The 25,946-nt window shown below is 41.2% G+C and overlaps 1 protein-coding gene and 1 long non-coding RNA gene across 2 annotated transcripts; both read left to right on the forward strand.

Annotated features, from left to right (window-relative positions):
* Positions 1-756: 756 nt before the first annotated feature.
* On the forward strand, positions 757-3,571 carry Foxg1 (forkhead box G1). The gene is given in 1 exon segment (NM_012560.4): positions 757-3,571. A coding segment is annotated over 1 exon segment (1,443 nt). The 5' UTR covers positions 757-1,201; the 3' UTR covers positions 2,645-3,571.
* Positions 3,572-3,952: 381 nt separating this feature from the next.
* On the forward strand, positions 3,953-23,790 carry LOC102546421 (uncharacterized). The gene is made up of 4 exons (XR_015622407.1): positions 3,953-6,669; positions 7,124-7,191; positions 21,686-22,022; positions 23,476-23,790. It is a non-coding gene; the product is annotated as an uncharacterized LOC102546421 (long non-coding RNA).
* Positions 23,791-25,946: the final 2,156 nt, after the last annotated feature.

The following is a 25,946-nucleotide window of genomic DNA, read 5'->3' on the forward strand; positions in this document are numbered from 1 at the left end:
CACGTGTTTCGGGACTGTTTGGTACTGTGCTCGCCCTGGGCAGCTCTCCGCCCGCGCGGAAGGCTGCCACAGAAGGCACCCACCGCTCAGCCGCCCCCGCTCGCCGCCCTCAGCCCAGCTTCACTGCGGAGCTCGCCGGGGGCAACAGGAAGCTGTAAGTACCGGCCAGGCCGTGGCCGCCCCCGTCCCACCTCCTAGGCCTCGCTCCCCCGAAGCCCGGTTCTCCCGGGCCGCTGGCCCATTCGTTCCGAGGGCGCTGCCAGGGCCGCCGCGTCTTTAGGGTTCATGCCCTCTCCCGCACCCTCACAGCTCGCCCCTCCGCCGCGCTCCCCTCTCTTAGAGACAAAAATTGGATACAAACTTTAATCAATAAGGATAAATATTGACCCGCAAAGGAAAATAATCCCAAAAAGGGAGGAGGCCACAGTCCAGCGGCCGAGGCCCGGGGCGCACGCCCCACGCTAATCCTGGCCGGGTGGGCGAGCTCCCGCCGATCCCCGCGGCTCCAGGCCTGGGCCCCGCCACCCGGAGGGGGCGGTGCGTGGGGGGCGGGGCCGGGGCGGGGCGGGGGTGGGCGGGCCCTGGGCCCCCGATTGGTCGACGGCTAGCCAGACGCTCCCGCACGCCGCCGGCAGTGATTGGTTCAGCAGTAGGAAAGGTTAAACCAAAAATTTTTTTACAGCCCTAGTGTGCGCCTGTAGCTCGGAAAATTAATTGTGGCTATAGCAGACTCGATCGCTGTCTCCTAGCCTCGCCGCGGCCGCTCCGGGACGCGCCCGCCCGCTGCCCGGCTCTCCCCCCCTTCGGGCTGCCGCTGCTGCTGCTGTGACTGCTGCGGCGCGAGGAGGAGGAGGCAGCGGGGGAGGGGGAGGCCGGGCGCGGAACGGAGCGGGGCGCTGCACCCCGGGCGACGGGTTGCTTCTGCCTCTAGCTTCTCTCTCTCTCTCTCTCTCTCTCTCTCTCTCTCTCTCTCTCTCTCTCTCTCTCTCTCTCTCTCTCTAATTCTTGAGGGGTGGTTGCAGCTTTTGCTACATGCCTTGCCAGCGCCGGAGCCTGCGGTCCAACTGCGCTGCTGCCGGAGCGCTCAGTGCCGCCGCCGCTGCCCGCTCCCCCCGCTCCCCACTCCGAACCCGCCGGTCGCTCGCCGCGCTGCTGCTCGGCTCCTGCGCCGCCGCCGTCGCCGCCCCCCGACGCCTGGGTGATGCTGGACATGGGAGATAGGAAAGAGGTGAAAATGATTCCCAAGTCCTCGTTCAGCATCAACAGCCTGGTCCCTGAGGCCGTCCAGAACGACAACCACCACGCGAGCCACGGTCACCACAACAGCCACCACCCCCAGCATCACCATCATCATCACCACCACCACCACCCGCCGCCGCCCGCGCCTCAGCCGCCGCCACCGCCGCCCCAGCAGCAGCAGCAGCCGCCCCCGGCCCCGCAGCCCCCGCAGGCGCGCGGCGCCCCAGCAGCGGACGACGACAAGGGCCCCCAGCCGCTTCTGCTCCCGCCGTCCGCCGCCCTGGACGGGGCCAAGGCTGACGCACTTGGAGCCAAAGGCGAGCCAGGCGGCGGGCCTGCGGAGCTGGCGCCCGTCGGGCCGGACGAGAAGGAGAAGGGCGCGGGCGCTGGGGGGGAGGAGAAGAAGGGGGCGGGCGAGGGCGGCAAGGACGGGGAGGGGGGCAAGGAGGGCGACAAGAAGAACGGCAAGTACGAGAAGCCGCCGTTCAGCTACAACGCGCTCATCATGATGGCCATCAGGCAGAGTCCCGAGAAGCGCCTGACGCTCAACGGCATCTACGAGTTCATCATGAAGAACTTCCCTTACTACCGCGAGAACAAGCAGGGCTGGCAGAACTCCATCCGCCACAACCTGTCCCTCAACAAGTGCTTCGTGAAGGTACCGCGCCACTACGACGACCCGGGCAAGGGCAACTACTGGATGCTGGACCCGTCGAGCGACGACGTGTTCATCGGCGGCACGACCGGCAAGCTGCGGCGCCGCTCCACCACGTCTCGGGCCAAGCTAGCCTTTAAGCGCGGGGCACGGCTCACCTCCACCGGCCTCACCTTCATGGACCGCGCCGGCTCCCTCTACTGGCCCATGTCGCCCTTCCTGTCCCTGCACCACCCTCGCGCCAGCAGCACTTTGAGTTACAACGGGACCACGTCGGCCTACCCCAGCCACCCCATGCCCTACAGCTCCGTGTTGACTCAAAACTCGCTGGGCAACAACCACTCCTTCTCCACCGCCAACGGGCTGAGCGTGGACCGGCTGGTCAACGGGGAGATCCCGTACGCCACGCACCACCTCACGGCCGCTGCGCTCGCCGCCTCCGTGCCCTGCGGCCTGTCGGTGCCCTGCTCCGGGACCTACTCCCTCAACCCCTGCTCCGTCAACCTGCTCGCGGGCCAGACCAGTTACTTTTTCCCCCACGTCCCGCACCCGTCAATGACTTCGCAGACCAGCACGTCCATGAGCGCCCGGGCCGCGTCCTCCTCTACGTCGCCGCAGGCCCCCTCGACCCTGCCCTGTGAGTCTTTAAGACCCTCTTTGCCAAGTTTTACGACAGGACTGTCCGGGGGACTGTCTGATTATTTCACACATCAAAATCAGGGGTCTTCTTCCAACCCTTTAATACATTAACATCCCGGGGACCAGACTGTAAGTGAACGTTTTACACACATTTGCATTGTAAATGATAATTAAAAAATAAGTCCAGGTATTTTTTATTAAGCCCTTCCCCCCATTTCTGTACGTTTGTTCAGTCTTTAGGGTTGTTTACTATTCTAACACGGTGTGGAGTGTCAGCGAGGTGCAATGTGGGAGAATACATTGTAGAATATAAGGTTTGGACGTCAAATTATAGTAGAATGTGTATCTAAATAGTGACTGCTTTGCCATTTCATTCAAACCTGACAAGTCTATCTCTAAAGGCTGCCAGATTTCCATGTGTGCAGTATTATAAGTTATCATGGATCTATCTGGTGGACGCAGGCCTTGAAGAACAACCTAAATTATGAAGAGAGTTTTAAAATGTTAAACTGTAATTTGTATTTAAGAATTTGTAGTAAAGGTGCCCAAGAAATTATATTGGCCATTTATTGTTTTGTCCTTTTCTTTAAAGAACTGTTTTTTTCTTTTGTTTACTTTTAGACCAAAGATTGGATTCTAGCAAATGCACTTGGTATACTAAGTATTAAAACAAGCAAACAAACAAACAAAAAAGGAAGGTTGTTTAGTTTGGCAACACTGCCCATTCAATTGAATCCGAAGGAGACAAAATTAAGGATTGCCTTCAGTTTGTGTTGTGTATATTTCGATGTATGTGGTCACTAACAGGTCACTTTTATTTTTTCTAAATGTAGTGAAATGTTAATACCTATTGTACTTATAGGTAAACCTTGCAAATATGTAACCTGTGTTGCGCAAATGCCGCATCAATTTGAGTGATTGTTAATGTTGTCTTAAAATTTCTTGATTGTGATACTGTGGTCATATGCCCGTGTTTGTCACTTACAAAAATGTTTACTATGAACACACAGAAATAAAAAATAGGCTAAATTCATATATATCTTGATATTTTTGTCTCTTTTATTAAGTAGAGATAATTTGAAAACTACCATTCGATTTAGAGGAAATTTGAAGGCTTTTTTTTTTTCAGCCAAGCTGGAGTTTAAACTGCTCCTTTAATTTGAGCTGAGACTCTAAAGCTGTGAATAGTAGTTTTTTTTCTCCCTTTGTGGACAATTTTTTTTACCAGGAACAGGCTACTTAATAAATACTAGCTTTAAATGAAACCTAGGATTTCGACCGATATCTTTGCTTTTGTAGATATGCAGCTGAAAAAGATATACATAGCTGTTTATTCTTTGCTTATTTTCAAATCAGTTGATAGAATGTCCTTGATATATATTGTTTCAGGTATGTGTTTATAGAACTTGACAAGCTATAAATAAATATTTGTATATAGTTAGATATAAGTGAATAATAGCAATACAGAATGATATATAATATATTATATATGTATATTATATACATCCCTTCAGTTCAGGTACAATTTGTGCTATGAATGCTGCAAACATTTTTTTTAACTATTTGTATTTATACTTTCTAAGTCAGCATTTATTTTTCTGGCTTTTTACCCACAGTGAAAGAATTCTAATAAAGATGTGCTGAGTTGGAATGTAGAGCTTACTGAAGTGATCACCTGTTGTAATGATTTATAGACGGATGTTTATATTTATATTTTTAATTACATCAACTTAAAATTCTAGTTATTCAAGTAAAATAGCCCTATCTTCCACCTCCATTTTTACAACAGAGGTATTTGTTTGATTTTCTTTTCAATATATTTGTATAATTTAATTTATAGATGTGTTTCTTTTGCTTACACGGAAGATTTTTTGTTTTAATTACAATATGCATATATATGAGATATATTGAGTGTATGTATATATGCATACATATGAAAAGTGAAAACTTTTTCAAATTGTTTCAAACAGGCCACTTACTATAATTCCAGAAAATAATTAGAAAACCTGAGTTAAAGGTTTAGTAATTAATTGGATCCTGTGGTGATTCTGTGGAAGACAAGTTGTTCATTTGTTACATTTGTATAGTCTGAAATGTGTTCTGCAGTAATGCAATAAGCTGGCCACTTTTTACAATGGGTCCAGTGAAAAATAATCTGTCCAGAAGATGTTATCAGCAAACACTTAGAGAGTTGCTCAGGGAAAGGGGGGCAGTGAACCTAGTGGAGAAGCAGGTTGGCTAAAAATGATTTTAAATTCAGAATAGCTGATGTTGGGAAATGGGGATGGCTGGGTTGTGAAAGGAAGAAGGGAGAAGGGGAAAGAGATCTTAAGAAATTTTAAAAAACTGGAGTCAAACTGAAAAGAGAGAGATAGGCAAAAATAGACTAGTTTGATTATCTTCTTTATGAGGACAAGATTTTGTTTTCTTAATGTGAGAATAGATTTTGCTTAGATATGAGTTTCTTAAGATCTAACAGTTTTTAAAAGTGAACCCCTCTCTCTCTCTCTCCCTCTCTCTCTCTGTCACACACACACACACACACACACACACACACACACACACACACACACACCCCACAAAGTAAGGGGGGAGGCAGGGAATGTGGGCTTTAGGCAAAGGAAATCTTCATTTCATAGCTATGAGGCAGACAGAGAAAGGCCTACATTTAGGTTGGGGGAAAGATATGGTTTATTGCTTGCTTCTGCTATGAGTTTTATTTATGGAATGAGTATGTACTACACAGAGGAAATACAGTATTGAGTATCAAAAGTTGAAAAGAAAGCCGAATTCACATAGTAAAGCTAAAAGAGAAATTGAAGAAACATTTCTTTTGTGAGTATTTTCCCTCTGGCCAGCATACATGAACTATCTATACTTACTTTGATTTTTATAAAATATTTATTTAGAAGACAGAGAAATATAATTTCAATGACCACATTTTTGTACTTTCAAGACCGTAATGAAGTTTGACTTTTTGTATTCAGGGAGCTAGATATTGGAGTACAAGCGTGCTTTATCACATGTCTAATTTACAAATGTAGAGGATGTGATTGGAAGTTTGTTTATTAGGCTCCCTAGACATAAGCAAGAACCTATACAGAAAGACAATTTGGTAAAGACTGAAGCCCAGTGTGTGAACATTTTTTTTTAATTTCATTAATCTTGATCTGGCTTACCCTCCCTTAGGAGATCCTTTTTTGAAAAAATGACAATCTGGCACGGTATTGATACATTTAATTTTACTTCAGACTTGTTACAATGTTTTACTCTATATTGTCACCAACTTTTTGCAGATTACATTTAGTTCATTCCAGACAAACACTTCTAAAACTCTTTGAAGATTGTTTTTATTTAAACTTATAATTGCTTAAAACAAAGCAAGAGACTGCCCTTTTTGAGAAATTGGAAAAGAAAATGATCACATCTTAATATTTTAAACTCAAAATTGTAATATTACACATTTAGTATTTTACTTGAGTTGACATAATGAACAGTTAATGAAACTGTTAATACATTAAACACAAAGAAATGATGGAAAATGCAACAGAAAGGGAGTTTCTTCCAAATATTTTCCTCTAATTGCAAAATTGGAAATTAAGTTAATCTAAAACTGTTCAATGCAAGTGTCCTTATAGTCAAGATAGTTTTACCGAGTCTTCTATGATCACAGGCAGGGCAGAGAGGAAAAAAAAAGAATCCATCTGGAAGTGCATTGATGATAATATGTATTCAAGTTGGTACATATTTCACTCCAAATAGGTGGGTACATAAAATATATTAGACGTCCATATAAAAATTTGATTTTTTTACAACATGTATTTTTTACTTTCTCATTGGGAAATTTGCATGCATTGAAATAATTTTAATTTTGATGAATTGATTCTGTGAGTAGCTAATGTAGTCGGTTGTTTTTAAGGCTGAAAGCATGTTGGAGAATTAGGTTAACAAAGGGTGAAGGAGAAGATCATTACAGGTTTTGATGCTGACCGAGATGGGCTGCTGAGGTTGTACAGCTGTGCCTAAAGGGCGGGGTTCCCGTACATTCCTACTTCAGCAGATAACCTGTCCCCAGCTTCTACCAGACACATGGAAATCTCCAAAGGAAAATCTGCACAGTCCTTCTAAGAAGCAGGGTAGGTAAACATTGAATTTTAAATTTCCCCCTCACTATACTTCTACTCAAGGCCAGATCCTGGAGTTACAAAAAGTACAGTGGTCATCTAGATTCTCTTTCACAACAATATGTCTGAATTCTCCCTCCTGTAAGAGTTAAAAGGTATCAGCGATCTTCCAGATAGCTGGAAAATCCATTTTCGATTTTCTTTTGCTTCCAGTTCCACTCTTTTCTCTCACCCCAATTGTTCTGCCTTACCATTCTGGAACTCTTTCCCTGACCACCAATAGTTAAAACTAAGCTATCTTTTAGTTTACAACTCCTAAATTGACCCTGTTCCTCACTCAGTTCTTGAAGACCTTGTCCAGGGAATGTAGGCCCAGGGGCTCTGGGCTGCGGAATATATGACGTAGTGTTATGTTTTGTCTTCCTCCCTCCCGATTTGGTGCCCCTACCCCACCCCCCAATCCAAGGTTCTGCTCGACGTTGTTGGAAGGCTGCTGAGGACTTGAGAACTGTGAACACTCTCACCAGGAGATCGGTAAGTGAAAGTCTTCCCTGCCGCATGGTGGTGGGTGGTTAGCTTGTCCACAGACTACTGTGGATGGAACCTCTTGTAGGCTTAAGTGTTCTTTTTTCCCACTTGGAAATTGTTCCAAGCGAGTAGATTTTCCCACAGTCATAGGTGGAAGGACTCATGATCTGTCCACGTGGGCAGAAATTATGGATGATGCCTAGGTGAAGAGGATTTAGATACTTCAAAGGAGGAAGAAAAGGCAAGTTTATATGGAGAAGGCAATAGAATACTAGAGTATGTACAAAAGTGTGAGAAAGATTTCGTTGAATAGAGATTTCTGAATTTCGTGGCTGCCTCAGAGAACAAGGAAATTTATTGTTCAAATGCGGGATCCTCGGCATCAAGATTAATTTCTTTACAATGAAGAATCTCAATTTCTCTCTCTCTCTCTCTCTCTCTCTCTCTCTCTCTCTCTCTCTCTCTCTCTCTCTCTCTCTCTCTCTCTTTCTCTCTCTCTCATATTGTCTTCTCTCCCAATTTCACACTGGCATTGCCAGCCTCACCACAGTGCAGCCCCTCTCGTCAGCTCTTTTGGCTGGGTCAAGCTAGGGTCTCTACAAGACTAAGCGTATCGGGGTGCAGGTCGAGTTCAGCACCACTTAAGAGAAGGAGACTTCGTGGTCTCACGGAGCAGAAAAAAAATTCTAGGGAAATGAGCACCATTCTGGGCTTGACTCTGTCCCTGTTGGGAATAGCTCAGTTCCCGGCTTTGGAAATCTCAAGAAAATAATTGATTTTTAATGCACACTTAGGAGCCGGCGCTGTATGCTCCAGAGTCTGGCTGTCCCAGGGTGGTTGCGAGCGCGCCAGACTCTGGCTGGCTCCTCCCGAAGCTCCCGAGAGGCCGGGCTGCGGTGTCGGGATGGCCTGCCCTGCGCCTCCGGACTGGCTTTGGCGAGGGCTCCCGGGCTGGACTCCAAGTAGAGTGGCAGGCTCGGCCCAGCATTTAGGTCTCCGGCTAGCGGCTAACAGCAGAGCATGGAGCAAGGCAGGATAGCTAGCTGGGGCCGTTCAGTCGCACGGCCTGTCCTTGAGGGGCCGGCGTTCAGACAGTCCTAGCCTGCGAACCCGCCCAAGGAGCCGCGCTGCTGGTGAGCAGCAACGCGAGGGCGCTCTAGCCCAGGACACTGCCGCCGCTTAGGGACCTGGTTTCCCAAAGCTCTGGCGGTGGGCGCCCTTATGTTTCCCTTCCTTCTTAGCTGTCTAAGAACGCTTCCCTATTCCTTAGAACTTGTTAGTCTTTGTTTGTGGGGTGCAGTTTCAGATCACAGCACTCACCCGGTAGTTGGTAAAAACTGATTTTACAATAGTCTTCTATTATGTCTGTCTCCTTCTGGTTTATTGCCCATGCCTCTGGTGTTTCGGAAAGAGTAATCCTTCCGATAGGAAATTTCCTGAACTCTAGGAGCAGCCTGGAGTTGGGGGGAAGACAAAAGCTGGGCTAGGAAGCAGATTCCGGTGGAAGCGCGGAGATTCGCTAGGAAATATCTTTCTTTTGAAAGAATTAGAGGGGAAAGATGAGAAATGCCGAGGGATGCTTCCACCTGCACCTCCCACCTCCCTCTTCCAGCCGTCAAGCTTAGTTGTTAAGCTTCCACATCGCTTTAGCAAAACATAAAATAGGCAGAAATCCTGAGACTGTGATCCTAAAAGTTACTGATGATAATAACAAAAAATTCAGAATTCTGTATCTAAATCTCTGTGAAGAGATGGAATGGCCTACATCTTTTCTGGAACTGTGGCCTAAAACATTTCAGAGTCTTTGGCATTGTAGAAAAGCCCGAACAGAAGGAAAAAGCATACAGCTCTTGAAGAGATTTGTGATTTCGGGTGGGTACTAGAGAGCGTGTTCAATAACTATACGTTGGAGATTCATTTTCGGCTAAAGTTGAATTTTCCTATATTGCTTGAATCCCGGGTTGAAATATCCACCTTCATTCTCCTTCCCCCTCTTCATCTCCTGTTATTGCTTCTCTCTTTGTGTGCTGTAAGGAGCAAACGTATCGTATCATCCTGCATAGGCAGATACAGTGTGTTTGTTTGTTTTAATTTGATTGAATAGGAAGACTGAAAACTGTAATGGGGTTAGAGAGAATTGTCTCTCGGTTGGTTCTTTCATTTTCTCATGACTCTGAAATTTAATGACCTAATCATTGTTGTTTGAAGTTAAATTATCTGTTAAATTAGCCCTAAACAATAACTGATGATATTTTCCCTTTGGGTCTGGTTGCCCCTGAATTCTTGGCCCTAGATGAAGATGACAGGAGTCTAGAAAAATTCTTGATTGTGCACTATTATAAAAATAATCCACTCACGGCTTATGTGCAATGATTTTATCTCTAGGTTGAGCATTATAAGTTGGAAATTCTTTTTCACACTTGTGCATAAGAAACCTAGAGTCATAGATGAAAAAAAATTATGAACACAATTCCCATTAGTACTCAGAAGCCAAATTTGAAAGGTATCACACACCTCTGCCTGCTAATAATTTCTTACAAACGAAAAATTAGCTGTATGGAAACTTGCGACCTTGTTTTAGATGTACATTCTAGAAATCTAAAGTATAGTTATTTTGTTGAGTCTGACATATGTTCAGTTTGTATGTATAGTACAAAATAGTCTTGAAGTAGTGCAGATTTTCCTCTTTTTCTTCCATAGAGCTCATATAGTCTCAGGAGAGAGGGTGCTCATGCGTACTGAGGGATCAACACCTTTCTCAGTTATTATATTACTCGTAGCTGAAGAATCTTTGAACCCAATAGTATTCCAGTGTTTGAGAAAACTTTGATAATAGGAAGTACTATTGTGTTTGCTCTATTAAAATGTGCTGAATGAATAATTAGAGACTGGGATGAATGTTGAAAAATTCAGAGCAAGAATAAGGTGGCAATTTTATTATTTAATACTTCAATAATTTCTATAATTAATAATGTAATTTTAAAGGTTGGCAATGCTTTCTTAGGAAAAAAGGAGTACTCAGCCCATCTTATTTAAAATATTCTGGGAAAAATTAAGTAGGATCAGATAGACTTGACAGCAGGCATTGCTTTTTTTTTATTTATCTATTATTTTTTCCGGGAAAAACTGTTAATTAAACATGGCAAACTCCGATTGCAGGTTGGAAGACTAAAATCGATCATTTCTGCGTCAATAGTGTTATGTATTACTACATTGATTTGTGTTTATTTATGCAGAGGTTTCAGCTATTTGCTTCCCGTATTTTAGTGTCTCCCTCTTTATTATTGTCACACATTGCTTTTAATGCAGGAGTTTATTATAGGAAGTGAAAACCCATCCATTCTAAATGCACTTCATAGTGGATCCTGAGAGTATGGCCAGTTTAATATAAATTGTTTATTCATCCTCGTTTTTTAAGAAATTAGGAACAGGCTTCTGCTTCAAGCCCCATGCTGCTTGAGAGCCTCCATTCTTTTCTTCACACATAGTATTGACATGTTTCGATAAATAGGAAACATGATTTGGTGATCTTAGGTTTAAATGGAATGAAACTCACAAATAAGACATCGTTTTCAATTGGTTTGTCCGGGTTAGCCTCACAAAAATAAGCTAGTTATATGTTTGCAGAGTTTTCCTTAAAATGAAAAAATAGAGGATGAATCATTTAGACATTGGACATTTTAAACAAATGCTAATTCGAAATTATGCCAAAGGTCATTCAGAAAAAAAGCCATACGATGTCCTATATATTGAATACATGTATGTACATATGTTTTATTAGTGTGCGTGTTATTACATCTTCTGAAGATAGTCATATCCCTTCCCCTAATGCAACACATGGGGTGAGTACCGGCATCCATCTCAGCACATAATAGGAATACCTGAGTCGCTCAGTGCATTCCCTGTAAGTAAAGGCGCGGGAGTAAGGGTGGAAGTACATCCGTATTGTGGTCTTCTACTGCCATTACAAAGTATTACAAAGTTGCTGAAAACTGAAAAACAAAAACAAAAGTGGCGTAGCTTCTTGAAGGCTATTTAATATTTTATCTGCAACTCTTTTCTTATTGTACAGGACCAGTCCTTCCACAACTATCAAAAGCATCTAGGGATCCCCCCCCATTGAATTATTATTATTTATTTGCTATACCCTTCCCCCTCCCCTAGTGAATACAAGACATATGGAAAACAGATCTGAATTATTTTGGGGATCAAGGGTACCTTGGGAAGTGGAAAGGGAATTACTTTTCCTCAGTAGTTGTCCATGAGAACCGGGCCACAGGCAGAAGGTATCCTGGGATCTAAAGTTTTGCAGAAGGTTGAATGGAAGGGAAGGAGGGAGGGAGGGAGGGAAGGAGGGAGGGAGGGAGGGAAGGAGGGAGGGAGGGAGGGAAGGAGGGAGGGAGGGAGGGAGGGAGAGAAGAGAAGAGCGGGAAGAGAGCTACCTCTATTTGTTTCGTTTGTTTAAATTTTCTTTTCCTTATCAAGTCGTTGAAGCTAGCAGAGTGAAGTGTTGTGGAGTCCAGGGCTGTAAGGAGGTTGAGATTCCTTAGCGTCCCTTGAAGAGAAGGATTTAATAGCCAAGGCACTTACTCACCAACCCCTCCCGCATCCTTCACGCATGCACCAGCTCGTCCTCACGTGCGCCGGTATAGTGGACAGTGTTGACTTGAATTGCTCCCTGGATGCAAGCCTTTCCTGTGAATGAACCCGAAAACACTCGACAGGTCGTGAATAATCGTTTTAATGAGTGTGCAAAGTGTGCGACGGGGTGCACCGAGTTGTCGGGTTAAACAAACAACTTGTACTCTGACCAAATCGGATTGTTAAAGTGCAAAGTGATGTCAGTACCATTCCCACTGCCTTTCGGAAATCCACAGATCTGACACGCAGGAGTCCAATTTTCCCCATTAAAGAAAAATAACAATATTTTTCAACCGTGTGTGATCTTCTTTAATATTAACCAGAGCCAAACAAAACCTCACTCAAGATCACAGTAGTTCCACTGAAAAAGCAAAACAAAAGGAAGGAGATCTGGGAAGGAATAAGGACACATCAGGAGTTCTGGGGGAGAACTTGTACTTTATGTTTCACACATTCTTGGGGATCTATACGATAGAAACTGTTTGTTCAATTGCCTGTACCCAAAGATAGAAACTGTTTGTTCAATTGCCTGTACCCAAAACGACCGGGATAGTAGTTTCTTCCTATACTAACACCGAGTCTGTACTCCTAGGGGCTTTTCTGTTAAAAATTAACTAATATTTAATAATCTGTGTTAACCTCGTGAGTGTGAAGGAGTGTCAATCTCACATGTATGCTTGGAGGAAAGCAATAAAAAAAGATCGCTAATGGGCCCCATCTTAAACAACCACAAAATTAGGGGTTCTCAAGAATCATACTGCAGTGAGAAAAAGTTATGTTTCTCTCATATTGTTGAAAGACAATCTACTTAAAAATCACATTCATAGACTCCCTTGTTCCTTTTATCTTCTTTTATAATTTCAAATATTAAATAAGAAAAGTAAGAGAAGGAGCTTCAAAATGTTTACAAAGAGCAAATTCTTTGACACATTCCTTCTAAAAAGTTTGAAGAGAGAAATGTGTAAGATATTTCTTTCTCTTGCCAGTACCTTCGATATGTTCAAATATCAAACAGTATCTCCAGGAGGTTTGCAAATCAATTTATGAGTTTCCCATATCTAGTTCTCTATCCCATATTGTTGTAGGTAGATGAAGTTTGATATTTGTGCTGGGTTCAATAGTATTCGTTTTTTACTAAAGAGAGAAAGCATGCCACAGCCCGCTGTCTGTATATTTATCCATTCTTAACATGCTAATCATTCAGAAGGATGAAATGCTGGGTGTGCAATATAAGAAGGCAAAAATATGGAACCTCAGACATCTTCATTTAACTCTATGCTGTTAGCTACATATCTGTACGTCTGTGTTTCTGACCATTTATGCCACATGTGTTTATGTATAACTAACACCAACGTTTTGAACTCATTGACCTAAAACAGAGAGATGAGGTATTTGACAAAGTAAGTCTGAACTAAGTCAGAATACTTTGTTATTATAGTTACTTGTTTTTATACACATTTGTCAATTAAGCCTCACCTAGATAAAATAAAGATACTAAGATCATGCTTCCATTATTAAATTTTCAAAGTATAAATAGGGTTTTGGAGATTTTGCCTGATATGTAGAAAATTTCTGTATCAGACTATATCGATCTAGAATATCGTCTGTTTTTAAATAATACTTAACAAAATTGACAATATTTGCACTATAGCTATCTTAATGTGCTGATGGTCTAGAAGTATTTTAGGAGCCACTGAAAGAATGTATCCATTTTTGTTTTAGATGTACAAACAGTAGAGCTAGAGGGTGGGTCTGTTTTTATGTGTATATATGTAGTTAAGGAACTATACTATCAAAACATTAATTATATTTGAAAGAGCAGGAACTCATTGTAAGAAGTGCATTGTTGAGTTTATATTCCATATAGTTTGCCTAAAAGGGTGAGTTTGTTTCCTTGACTTATAGTATGCTTCCTTTTCAGACAGACTCATAACAGGAGCAGAGAGAAAGAAAAAGCTGTTTTGAAAGGGAGAGATCTTATATGCTAGGATGGTCCTGAGCACAGGGAATCCATGTGAAAAATCTGGTGACATGAGGGTCATTCATCTCACCTTTGTTCTCTACTCAAAAAATGGTTTTTAAGTCTATCAAACAGATTACTGATAATCCAGGGGGAGAGAGAGTGATTGGGTGACTAAAATATACAACAGTTATCATATTCTTGATCCCCAAGTCCTTGTTATTTCACAGCTGCAAAAATTTAGTGGCCAAAATTTAGATTATCTTCCTTCTAAATCCTACATCGGTATGAATCATCCACGATCATTTATAGCTTTTGGTTTAATTACTAGTTTTCAGCTTTAAATTACCAATAAACTAATTAATCTGACTAATCTTCCTAAACTTCTGGTGAATAGTGTAACAACCACAACAAGAAAAGTAACAAGCCCCCAACAATATTGCTAAATAAACTATTAATAATAACAATGAAAATTCATAGCAGAGGTGAGCTTAAAATAATTCCAAGGCCAACAGGAAGGAGATAAAACCCACTTCAACCTTAGATTTGTGTTCCATGGAGGAGGTTGAGCCTCCCTCCAATTTCATGTTTTGCTCATGAATGATTTCTGTCTAGATAAACTCAAGTTTCTGAAGAAAGTCTCCCTTAGTCTGCTATAGTAGCCCTTGTAAATGCCATTTAGCAATTCTGTGTTCAGGCTCCATCATGGCTATGGGCATGTTCCCCTGAAGGTGTCATTCTTAAAGCAGTCTAGAACAGAGGTAGCCATGTAAAGAGTTCTTGAGTGGAGGGCTGGGGTATGTTCTACCTAGATCATTTCTGGTCGGTAGGAAAGTAATGGTATTTAAAAACTATGTTCAAAAAGCCAAGGAAGTTAATAAGAGAGTTTTAAGTTTCCAGGGAACTCAGAGAACATGGATCCACTCTGTAAAGTGAGACACAACATCCTAGCATCGCATCCACCCCCACCCCAGAATGAATTCTTTTTATTGCTTTAGGAACAGGTAGATCTAAAGAAGAGGAAAGAAAGTAGATTTAGTGGCAGTAGTCTTCACCAGTGATGGTCTAGCCAGGAAATCAAACCATTTCCCAGGTACAAGAGCTGCTTCTGTGAGAGCTACCCATGCTGGGTAAGCAAATGGCAGCTCAGCCCTAGGCCTGGGTAGGAAGAATCAGTAGGTCTAACATCATCTCAGTCTAATATTTCTTGTCTCCTGAACATATAGCCCCACTTTCAATCCCCCACAAAAAGGGAAATGAAGTGAAATAAAATGAAAAAAAAATAAAAGGTATGAGGTTAGATTTGGCATTTGTCAGGTAGATGTTAGCTCTCAAGCAGGTGGTTTATTATTGCCTTGTTTATGAGAAAGATGGGAAAGATGGTAGGAAGAGGGAGGGCAGTTGTGGGAAAGAATAACAGACGAATGTAGAGATTCCTTGTCAGTTCAGCACCTATGGCCATACATATGAGGAGAGCTCTTAGCTACAGGATGGATTGGGATAAGAGATTGACAAACTTAGTTGCATGAATGTGGCCCTGGCAATGTCTAACAAGCAGACCCCAGACCCTTAAAAAGGTAAAACAAACAAAACAAAATCAAAGACATAAATATCAGTAGTCAGTTTGTGTTCTGGAAACTTTTATATCATTATTATTATTATTATTATTATTATTATTATTATTATTGTGTGAGAGATATTTCTTTCAAACATGAATGCACACACAGTCCATAACAGAAACACCAAAAGAAGGAAGCAAGGGGGTGGGGAGCTGGGGGGGGCACAACCTTCACTGCCTTAGCTCTTTGTGATCTTTGCTGTCTATGGGAAGGAGGCTGAACACCCTTTTACACTTCCTTGTAGTCTTTTTGTTTTAATGAAAACACTTCCAGTTTGGGAGAACATTATTTCATTAAATTTCAGCAAAGAAAGAGAAGCTTTCATTTTGGAGAATAAACACACTGAAGTGGTACTCAGGTCCCAAGCATCTCTGTAAGTCTGCGGTGGGAGGTGGCAGCTTTAGGTGCTGGTAGGTCTACATTTCAGTGGCGCCCCAGAATTTCTCAATGCTTGGAGCTCAACAGCCCACTGAATTCATTCCAATTCCTCTGTAAACATACTTCTGCAACTTAAAATAAGATAAGAGCATCTCATATTTAATTTAATTACAACCAAAATAATGTTTTAAGGAGAATATTCTGCTACCACGGTTCTTTTAATTAAGAAATGTTTCTTTATTGAGAAATAAAACTATCACTTGTTTCAGTAAGAACATTAAGGGAAGTCAGCCTTACTAGAAAACATGGCTCTCAATTCTGTTACATGCACTCCCTAAATATGGCTTTGGAAGAACTCATTTTCTAATAATTTTTATTTTATTTCATGTGACTGAGAACTTCTGAACCAATACAGGATTGCACAACTGAGAATAACTACATTTAATGATTCACTGCTGATGATATTTGATGTAAATAAAAACTGGAAGCGTCTATTTTAGTGTTAACAGTATGCAGAAACTTTTGTGTCTGTAAAGTTTACAAACCCATTTAATTAAATTTATAAGCTTCTATAGCCCAATACCTTAATACATCTTTAGCCAACAGAAACCATATATTAAATGCTTATTCATGTCCGATATATGCCAAACTAAATGCATCAAATATTGCTTATTCTATGCAAACTAAAAGTCAAATAAATATTAGCATTTCTTTTTAAGTACTAGCAATTGAGATTTGCTTGAAATCTGCAGATACTGAAGGAAATCTTTGCAGATGCACCTTTATATTGTGAGCAAATATAGATTTTCTTTCCATACTGGGATATGGAGTGAAGAATTAGAGTAGAGTTTCCTGGAATGAAGATTTTCTTGTAACAGTAAGTCAAGACATAAAATTTTCACCCATTATTCACATTCTATTAAATAAAAGAAACATACCTTTTCACAGGCAGGAGTAAGCCCTGGTTTTAAAAAAAAAGAATTGTTTCAAATAATGCTAATAGTTTTTCACAACAAAGAATTTTTCAAGGAAGATGCAACCAGATGTGTTGTAAGTGGCAAAACAAAACATGATGTGGGTTATGCTGTGGGATTTAGTGGCTACATAGGCTGAATATTTGTGAGGAACAGCATTACTCTGAGTAAGGTTTTGACATTCTCTTATTCTTGAGGACAGGCTGGTACTCAAGAGGTGTCTATGGACAAGCATCTTGGTTACTGCTAACTTGAAAGATTTTTTTCAGGACACAAGAGTGTACAAAGAGCATCTGTCCTGCATGTTTATTATCTTTTATGCACATTTCTAAATCACACTTTCCATTAGGCTGAGGCTTCCAGTCCTGGCTTCATAGCCGGCAGCTAGCTTTCAGGGGAATGGGGCTCCGGTGTAGCAGCGCAGTGAAGGAGGAAGGATGGTCAGGAAACCCCCACTTATAACCCCTATCAAAGGAATTCTCATTGGCAGACAGACAAGGAAATGGTAGCTTTAAAAAGGGGTCATGGGAAGACAGTAATTTCCTTTAGGTGAGTTTTGGAAAGATGCTAAGTGAAATAATGTTTAGGCGTTGGGATTAATCGCGCAGCTTACATCGAATGTGCCGGAAATCATGCTCTGTGCAAATGAAAATGAAGGAATTTTATGCATATTCTAATTCTCCCTCTTTGGCTGCTATTTTGGAGGAAAAGGCTTCTTTTGCTGATGGTGGGACTTTTTTGTTCTGCACAGGAAATGTGTAAATGAACACATTTTTCCCCCTGTTTTTCCTTTCCATTTCCCTCCTCCACTCTCCCCCTCCCTTTGTCAATAACCACACGTTATAGAATACTCAGTTCAGACTCTGATCCCCGACGGCTCTCCCTGTCCAGGATAGGAGGGAACAGACGCTTTGGCAGGACCCTGATTTAGCTCTCCGCTATGTCATTAGGCCTGGCCTTTGGGAATGAAAGTAAAGTTTCTGAGGTAGAGGATTAGTAGTTGCAAGGTCGTATGGAATCCCTCTTCTCTTTAGACCCTACCGGCGTTTATAAACAATGTGGTAGAAGTGCCCTGACTATCAAGACTAGTGAGGGTAGTGAATTTTAATCATACCGTGACCAGCAAGCGATTTTCTACTTCCATTTTGATAAGCTAGCCATCTAATGGTGCTTAGTACTAGGGGTTCTTGCGATCCTCTGGCGGACTTCGTGCGAACTCCTGAGCCGAGCTAGAGAAGGGTGTGTGGAGACTGAGGGCGGGAGAGAGGGTTGCTGAGAGGAAAAGGGTTGCTCCCTCCATCCCCTCCTGCGCTGGGCAGGCTTTTCAGAACTAATTCAGAGTAGGGCGGGGCGAGGGAAGATGCCAACAGACTTGAGTTTCTCCCTTTTCACCCTCTGGATAAACAAGACCTTGGGAACAATCTTATTCTTCCCAGTTTAGACTGAAAAGCGTGGCGCGTCTCGAGCCCGCGCGCTCCTGCGCTCTACCGCTCTTCGGGAAGGAAGGCGCCAGGCTCCACGGCCCGGTACGGCCTCTGCGCTCCCTTCGCGGTCGTTGGGGCGTCTCCCAGGCTGGCCTGTTGGCGCTGGTCGTTCCGAGGATCGGAGAACTCTCGCGGCTGAACCCAACCATTCTTCAGCCCGGGATCCCCGAGCTCGGACGCAGCTCGCTAACCCGCCTGGCGCTGTCTGCAAGGTGCCGGGAGAGGTTCAGGCCGGGCTCCCGGGGCTCCGCAAGGAGGAACCTCTGGGAAAGGCCGGAGGAGGCGTCCAGTGAAGGCCTGCGGCGGCACCAGGGTCGGGAGCTCTCAGGCCGGCTTCGCGGTCAGCTAGCGGCGCCGCCCCTCCTCCCCAGGCCCTCGCCAGACCCTCAGCCAGTCCGGGCCCCGGCCTAGGGGGTCGCTCCCCTCTCTCCTTTTACACCAGTCACGTGGCTGAGGATGGTTCGGGCGCCCGGTGGCACCTTCCTCCTGGCTGGTGATGCCTTAAACTTTTCCTCTTCAATTGTTTTTAATTTCCGTTTTTCTTTAAATGCCTTCACTTCTTAAGTGAGCGGAAGGAGCTAAGGGCTGAAAGAAAAGGCCCAGTGAGAAGGAAATCACTTCTGGCTTTTCAGACCTTTTCACTTGTCCCTTTCTCCACCGTTGGCCCAAGATTCACACCCGGCAACTGAGTTTTAGACCTCTTCCTTCATTCAGGGCCTAGACCAGAGTCTGCACTTAGCCTTCAGTATAAATAGTTGGATAAAGGATAGCTTCCTTGGGCGGAATGCCCTCAGATCAGCTCACTTTGAGGGTGTAGTTTTTTTTTTTTTTTCTACTCAGCTGAAAGGCAGATAAACACATATGTTTTACATTGGTGTTATTTATATAGCTATGCCCCCAAAGGGGGGGGTAAAGTTGTTGGAAATATTTTTCTTGGTCTTGTTCATATACATATATGCTGTGAATTTTAGGATGTTGAAGTTACTCTTAAGGCGTTTCCTTTACATTTTGATGTCTTTAAAAAACGATTTTACTTCTTTCATAAGAGGTGAAGACCTTGCAAAATGAAGCTAATCTCTTTTAGAAACTAAGAGATTTCTTACCTCCTGCTGCTTTATTACAATTGAACACTTTTTCAACCGAGTCACTTTCTTTGTTGTGTTTCGAATGGTTTGATGATTCTTATTCTTTATCATAACTTTTATTTTTTTGAATGCCGTAACCATTTTTTTATATAACCAGGCAAGCAATTTTAGGTTTGGAAATGTGTAAGACTAAATTCAGTCAGTTGGTACATACATATTAAATACATATTCTACTGAGCACCAGTTGTGTAATCCACGGACTATTCCCTAGAGCGTTTTAAGTCCTACTCTCATTGATTGTAAAATAGTGAAATTATATAACCAATGAGCTAATAAGCATGAAACTAATTTGAAAGGTTATAATTGCTAATCAAATGTAAAGCATATTTATTAGCATCATTATTAAAAGGTGCCAGAGGATACAGATAAAACCTGTTCCTATCCTCTGGGAACTTACAATCTAGTTGGGCATAAATAATGAAATGTAAATTGATAGAAAGAGCTCCTAAGCAGTGTTCAGTGTCTGGCGTATTGAAGACAGAAAATGATTGCCTCACATTAATTTGTAGCCCTGACATTCTTTTAACAGAAATATAATACTGTAAGTAATGGAAGGATTAATTAGGAAAAAATTTCATGGAAAAAATGAATTTGTCCTTCTTAAGTCATGTGTGAAGATTGGGGGCATATAAGCTGTTTGCTTGTGAGGGATAAAATGGTATTAAGTGTGGGATAGGAAAAACGCGAGGTGAAAGTGTAAACAACCTTACAAGATCATTATTATTGATACATTTCTATAAAATTTTGTTAATTAGATGTATGCATGGGGCATGGGCATGTGAATGAAGGGATATGAGGAAGCCAGAGAAATCAGAGCTCTCTGGAGATGGAGTTACAGGCAGCTGTGAGCCACCGACAACACGGTGCTGAGAACCAAACAGGCTTCTCTGGAAGAGCAGCTTTGGCTCTTGACTTCTGGGCCATCTCTTCCATCCCCTGACACTTACTTCTACATGATTCTATCTAAACTCTGAATGTAAAGAAAATTGAAGAGGATTAAGAAAAGATTCAGGTAAATATCTGAAACATGGTATTGCTAGAAAAGGCCTATCATTACAATAACCACTGGACCCCTTACTCTGGTGTGTATACAGTGGAATTACACTGAAATGGTAAACCAAAACATAAACATAAACGTATTCAAATACAGGGAGAGCTGTGCTACCCAAGAGTCATATTACTTACCTACCTAGTCTTCATCACCAGCAGCGGTGAAGAGGATAGGTATTGACATGTGGGGATAAATCTTGAGTTAGTGCTACCACATGTTAGGCTCAAGGTGTATTTTGCATTTAGCATTTATACTCACCTTCATTTGAAGCGATTCTCAACTATGAATGAAGTTTTCTTCCTACTGTATCCACCCTCTTTAGATATTTTGGATTTATCAGCAGAAAAATTTGATTATAGCAACTACAGGGGATGGCATGCCATTAGCACCCGGTAGGTAAAGTTGCTGGATGCCACTAGGCAAGTCAACATTTCATTCCTGTTTAGCTTCAAACTCTTCTGTCCAACTTGTCAGTGGGACCCAGGCTAAACAATCTTCAGGTCTGGGAATACTTTGGATATCTACACCAGAAGTCCTTGGATTTAACTTTTATTTTAGTAACATTTAAAAAAAATACTATTTTGCCCAGTAAGAAAAATAGAATTGAAGAAGGCAATGTCTTTGACTTGCCCTGAGGCTTTAGATGGCGAACACTAGGAGGGTATCTGTTGGGATTTCCTTTTTTTTTTTTTTTTTTTTTTTTTTTTTTTTTAATAAAAGCAGAGGTAGAAATCTTTAAGGATTGTCATCTAAATGCTATTTGTTAAATTAATAAAACGTGTCTTTGGAGTTGCTTAGCAACTTACGAAAAGCTTTTTAAAAGTTCATTTGTTTGTTTAAAAACGAGGGTAGGCTGCATATTATTAGCTACATTACATAAATCAACAAAGAAATGTACACCAAAAATGGAACATGAAGTTTCAACACACGTTCTGCTCCCTGTGTCTGGTAATTGAAACATTCAATGTCTGGTAGATTTGCATCAAGTATCCCACAAACATTGGCTGTGTGTAGAACTTTAGTGTAATATTGACGAGATAACAAAACCAAAGTAGGAAAATTAAACAGGTTTGTCATAAAATACTTGTTTTCTTAGCTTTTCTTCAAAAACCATATCCTCCAATTCCTTTCATCAGACAATAGTCACACTCCTTGTGAGAAGAGTTTCTCCAGCACCCTCTGAATTTGCACTTTTTGACCATGCCTTGCTGAGCCTACCTAATCTGCATCTTCTTTTCACCTTGCCAGGGCTAAAGACTTTCAAAGACGATCTGGGACATTATCATTGCTTGTAATCAAAAAGAAAATATTGCCCGTGATATTCTATTTCTAAAATTTAATGGACCATTTGAATTGTCTACCCGTACATTAGTAAAGCGTGAACTTTCAAGCATGGAACTTTCAGGGCTGCTGAGAACTGTCTGGAACTCTCGAGTCCCTTTTTCTAAAAGTTATTTTTGTAAATTGCTGTAACAGTGGCTCATCAGTCACTCTGAAAGGAAGTGATCCTTGATTAACAGTTGGCTGACACCAAGCTCCACAGATGTGTAGCAACAGTACAGGTGCGACTTACAAAACAAGACAGGTAACTTCCAAGACCTAAGCTCTCTGTCTCTGTCTCTCTGTCTCTCTCTGTCTTTCTCTGTCTCTCTTTGTCTCTCTCTGTCTTTCTCTGTCTCTCTTTGTCTCTCTCTGTCTTTCTCTGTCTCTCCCTCTCTCTCTCTCTCTCTCTCTCTCTCTCTCTCTCTCTCTGTGTGTGTGTGTGTGTGTGTGTGTGTGTGTGTGTGTGTGTGTGTCTGCGCGTGCACGCATATTAAAGAATGAAGAGAAAACCCTGGGGTGAGTGTTCATTTTTGTGCATTAATCCACGTAATTGTTATGGATAAACAAACCTAATCCTCCTCTGAAACAGTGATCTCCCAACACAGCAATTCCATATGGTTAAAGCAAAGTGGCAAGTTCATTGGGTGCCTAAGTCTCCATATTTGGTTTTCTGGTTTTAGAAGACCATGTTCATAATTTCCATTACACAATTGAAATAGAATCTCACTACAATCAGTTCTTAGGACTTAGAGACCATTTTTTTTCAGTCGAAATTTAACTATATAGAGTTAGTAACACACTTTCTGAGATGAACACTTCGATTAGAGTCAATGTTAAGATTTTTTTTATTGGAGCCCATCGTTATTTCATGATTTCCAGGGAACTATTACTGATCTATTATTTACTCTTTATTCACACACTACTAAGTGGTGTTTAAAAAAAATCCCACTAACCAAAAGTCATTGTCTACATGTGTATTATTTGGACTGGTATCTTAGTCTGTTCATAGTAATGGACAGATACGTTTTAATTCTTTCACGTTTCCTCATGGATTCATTCTACCAAAGAGGAATTTCCTCTCACTTAAGGTATTTCTTAAGCTTTTTCTTTTGAAATATCTATTTTTCTTCATTTTTATTTCTTCAGATTCCTCCTATTAATGTAGTTCAATTTGTTTCTAACAATGAGAAACTGAAAAACAATCACATGACAACATATGCCACTTGATGGGTTTGGCTCACTGTTGCTTTGTCATTTACATTTGAATAGTTGAATTTTTAGGACCTTTAATGCATTTCCCCAAGAATCATTCTCTCACTATTTCACATGGTACTTTGCTCCCTTCAGATAAAAAATACCATTCCATTCATATAATTAATGCAATTGATAAGAAATGAGGAAAATCAATTAAAACGTGCAAAGGTAAATAAAACCATAGAATAGATATGTATAACTCCTTGTACGTAATTAAACATATTAAAATTTATCCCTAAATCTGGTGATTACATCAATTAAAGAGATTTAGTTATTGATTTTGGAGAGTAAGGTTTCATATGTTTGTCAAGCATAATGTAATAACATATTACCATGAGAAATTGAAATGTTTCAAATACCTTTCAAATAATTCTTGCTTGTACAATCTTGTTTTTATTAAGAAACCTTTGACTTTTCTGTACTGATCATCTATTTTCTTGTTCCTGTCCTATTATTTTCAGAGCTTTACTCCTCCTTGGTACAAGGAAGGCTGGCATGATCATCCACTTCACATTAGAGGGTGTCTTATCCACCAGTGTGCTGACACCAAGCAGGAATTTCCAAGTAGAGAGCAGACTCCCTGTAGTCACATGTCCCTGGTGAAAATTGCTTCATCATTCTTCAGAAGGAAAAAAATAAAAAGAAGAAGCAGATTCTCTTCAGAATCCTCTATTCTCAGAATGACTAGACAGAACTTTATGCCAAAATTCTTGCTCATCTTCCTATCTTCTAGTTCCATAAATAAAAATAAAATGTTAATAAATGGATAAAATTGTTTTGGTCTCAGTGAATCAATTGAAGCTTGGCTGAATCAGTCCAAGTGTGGGGAGCTGCATAGGACTATAATTTATCTTATTATCGCATCTGCTACCTCCTGATGATATAGGTTTTATGTGTGGGTCAAAACTTCTCTCCATATTTGTCTAATTGGGAAAGAGAATAAAGATGTTGTATCACTGGGTTTTGATCTTGTAGCACACACACCTGAAGAAGTAATTCTTTCACTCATAGAGAGCATAGGGTGCAACACCATGTTTTCCTTAGGTTGCATGCAAGTGTGTGCATTTTCTGGGCCACTCTTCTTTCCGAATGTTTTGCTTGGTATAGGACTTAGTGCAAATATGAAATAAATCCTTTTTTTCCCCCTGGAGCTGAGGACCGAACCCAGGACCTTGCCTAGCAAGCGCTCTACCACTGAGCTAAATCCCCAACCCCAAAATAAATTCTTTTAAAGGAGGGATTTGTAGAGTTTTACTCTAGCACTCAAGATGTATGTGATAAAATGGGTGCCTAGGGCTGCAGATATAAGGCAGTGCTAGATGGTATCTAGAAAGTAAGAAAGGCCCTAAGTTCAATCCTCAGTTCATGATTAATTCAAGTGTGTACTGTTTCTATCCTAAGTTAGAGGAAACAGCTGCTATGATATATCATAAATATATGAGATATTTTAGTGTGCTTTACATTATCTTGAAATAATTTAAAAATATTTTGAGACTCAACTTACATATATTTCTGGCTTTCCTAGAACTCTAAATAATCACATAGATCTCCCTCTGCCTCCCCAGTGCTGATATTAAAGGCATGTAGTACTAAACCTGGTGATGTTTTTCTCAATTCTTATGGATTTACCCAGAGAGGTATCATCAAGAAGTTTAAATTAAAAAAAGCACAGGATGAGATTACTTTTAGGTTGTTGAATTTCAACGTCAACACAAAATAGACCTCACAACCATGCAAACTACCTTTGGAGAAAAGATGGATTCTTCAGCTACAAGATCTGATTTAAGTTAATTGGAGGCATTAGAGGAAATAGATAGCCATGGAAGGGGATAAATACAGAAGCCACGTAGCAAAAACTTATTTGAGCATGGCTTGGAGATAAGGGATTGAAAGGTCATCCTGTTAGACTCTTGTCTCAGTGACAATCCTAGTCCAGTTGTGAATCAATATTAGGCTATCTAAATTTGGTGCTAATAACTGTTGAAATTGTAAATGACAGATGTATTTAGAACCCATGTTTTCCAAGCAATATTCTTGGTTACATGACTTTCAAAGTAGCTTCACTTAGAAATTAACCACAGAAACTAGCACAGTGACAGTTACCATTAGGCAATATTCCATGCTTTCCGTGAAGTTTGTTCGTTGAAGTTGTTTGTCATAAATAAGTCAAAACTGTTCTTGACTGTATTAAAAATTCTTTTACTACATAACTATATTTTATGGAGAGGAATAACATTTTGGTATGTTAATAAAAGTTACCTAAGCATAAAGTTTCAAAGTGCAAACTAATTCAACATTGTGCATGTCATGTCCAGCCACTTCTGTCCAATTTCAATATAAATACGATATAAAACACAACCACATGCTTCTATGCATGAAGGCAATTTCTTGATGTAAATTACCAGGGCTCAAATAATAAATTAATGGGACCAAGCATTCCCTGTAATGGTGGGTATAAAGGCAAGGCCACTTAGATGCTGAATTTGCTATTTAGTAGCTTATGAACTGTGAGATCACTTTAACAAGTGTGCACATCAATTTCATCTCTCAATGATGATATTATATTGACATTCTCCTATAGGAAATTAAACTGTGAAAATTATACAAACTACATAGTACTATGCACTAGTATACTAGTATGGACTAGTGTATAATAGGATATACAAATTCAATGAACGATGAGATATTATTTCACCTCATTTCAACAGTTTTCTATTAAAAGACATACTAAAACAAATGCTAGTAAGGAGTCAAAGGGAAAAAAACTTTTTCACACTATTACAACTGAAATTCAGTATGGCAGGGGCATTCTTTGGGAAAAACAGATGTAGAACTGACATATCATCCCCTAATCTTATTATTTAGTGGCAATCTAAAGAAGATCAGGTCAGCAATACTTTAGTTATACACAAAGACAATTGTGTTGTTTGCA

This window comes from Rattus norvegicus, chromosome 6, assembly GCF_021556685.1.
Source record: "Rattus norvegicus strain SHRSP/BbbUtx chromosome 6, alternate assembly SHRSP_T2T, whole genome shotgun sequence".
Taxonomy (NCBI): Eukaryota; Metazoa; Chordata; class Mammalia; order Rodentia; family Muridae; genus Rattus; species Rattus norvegicus.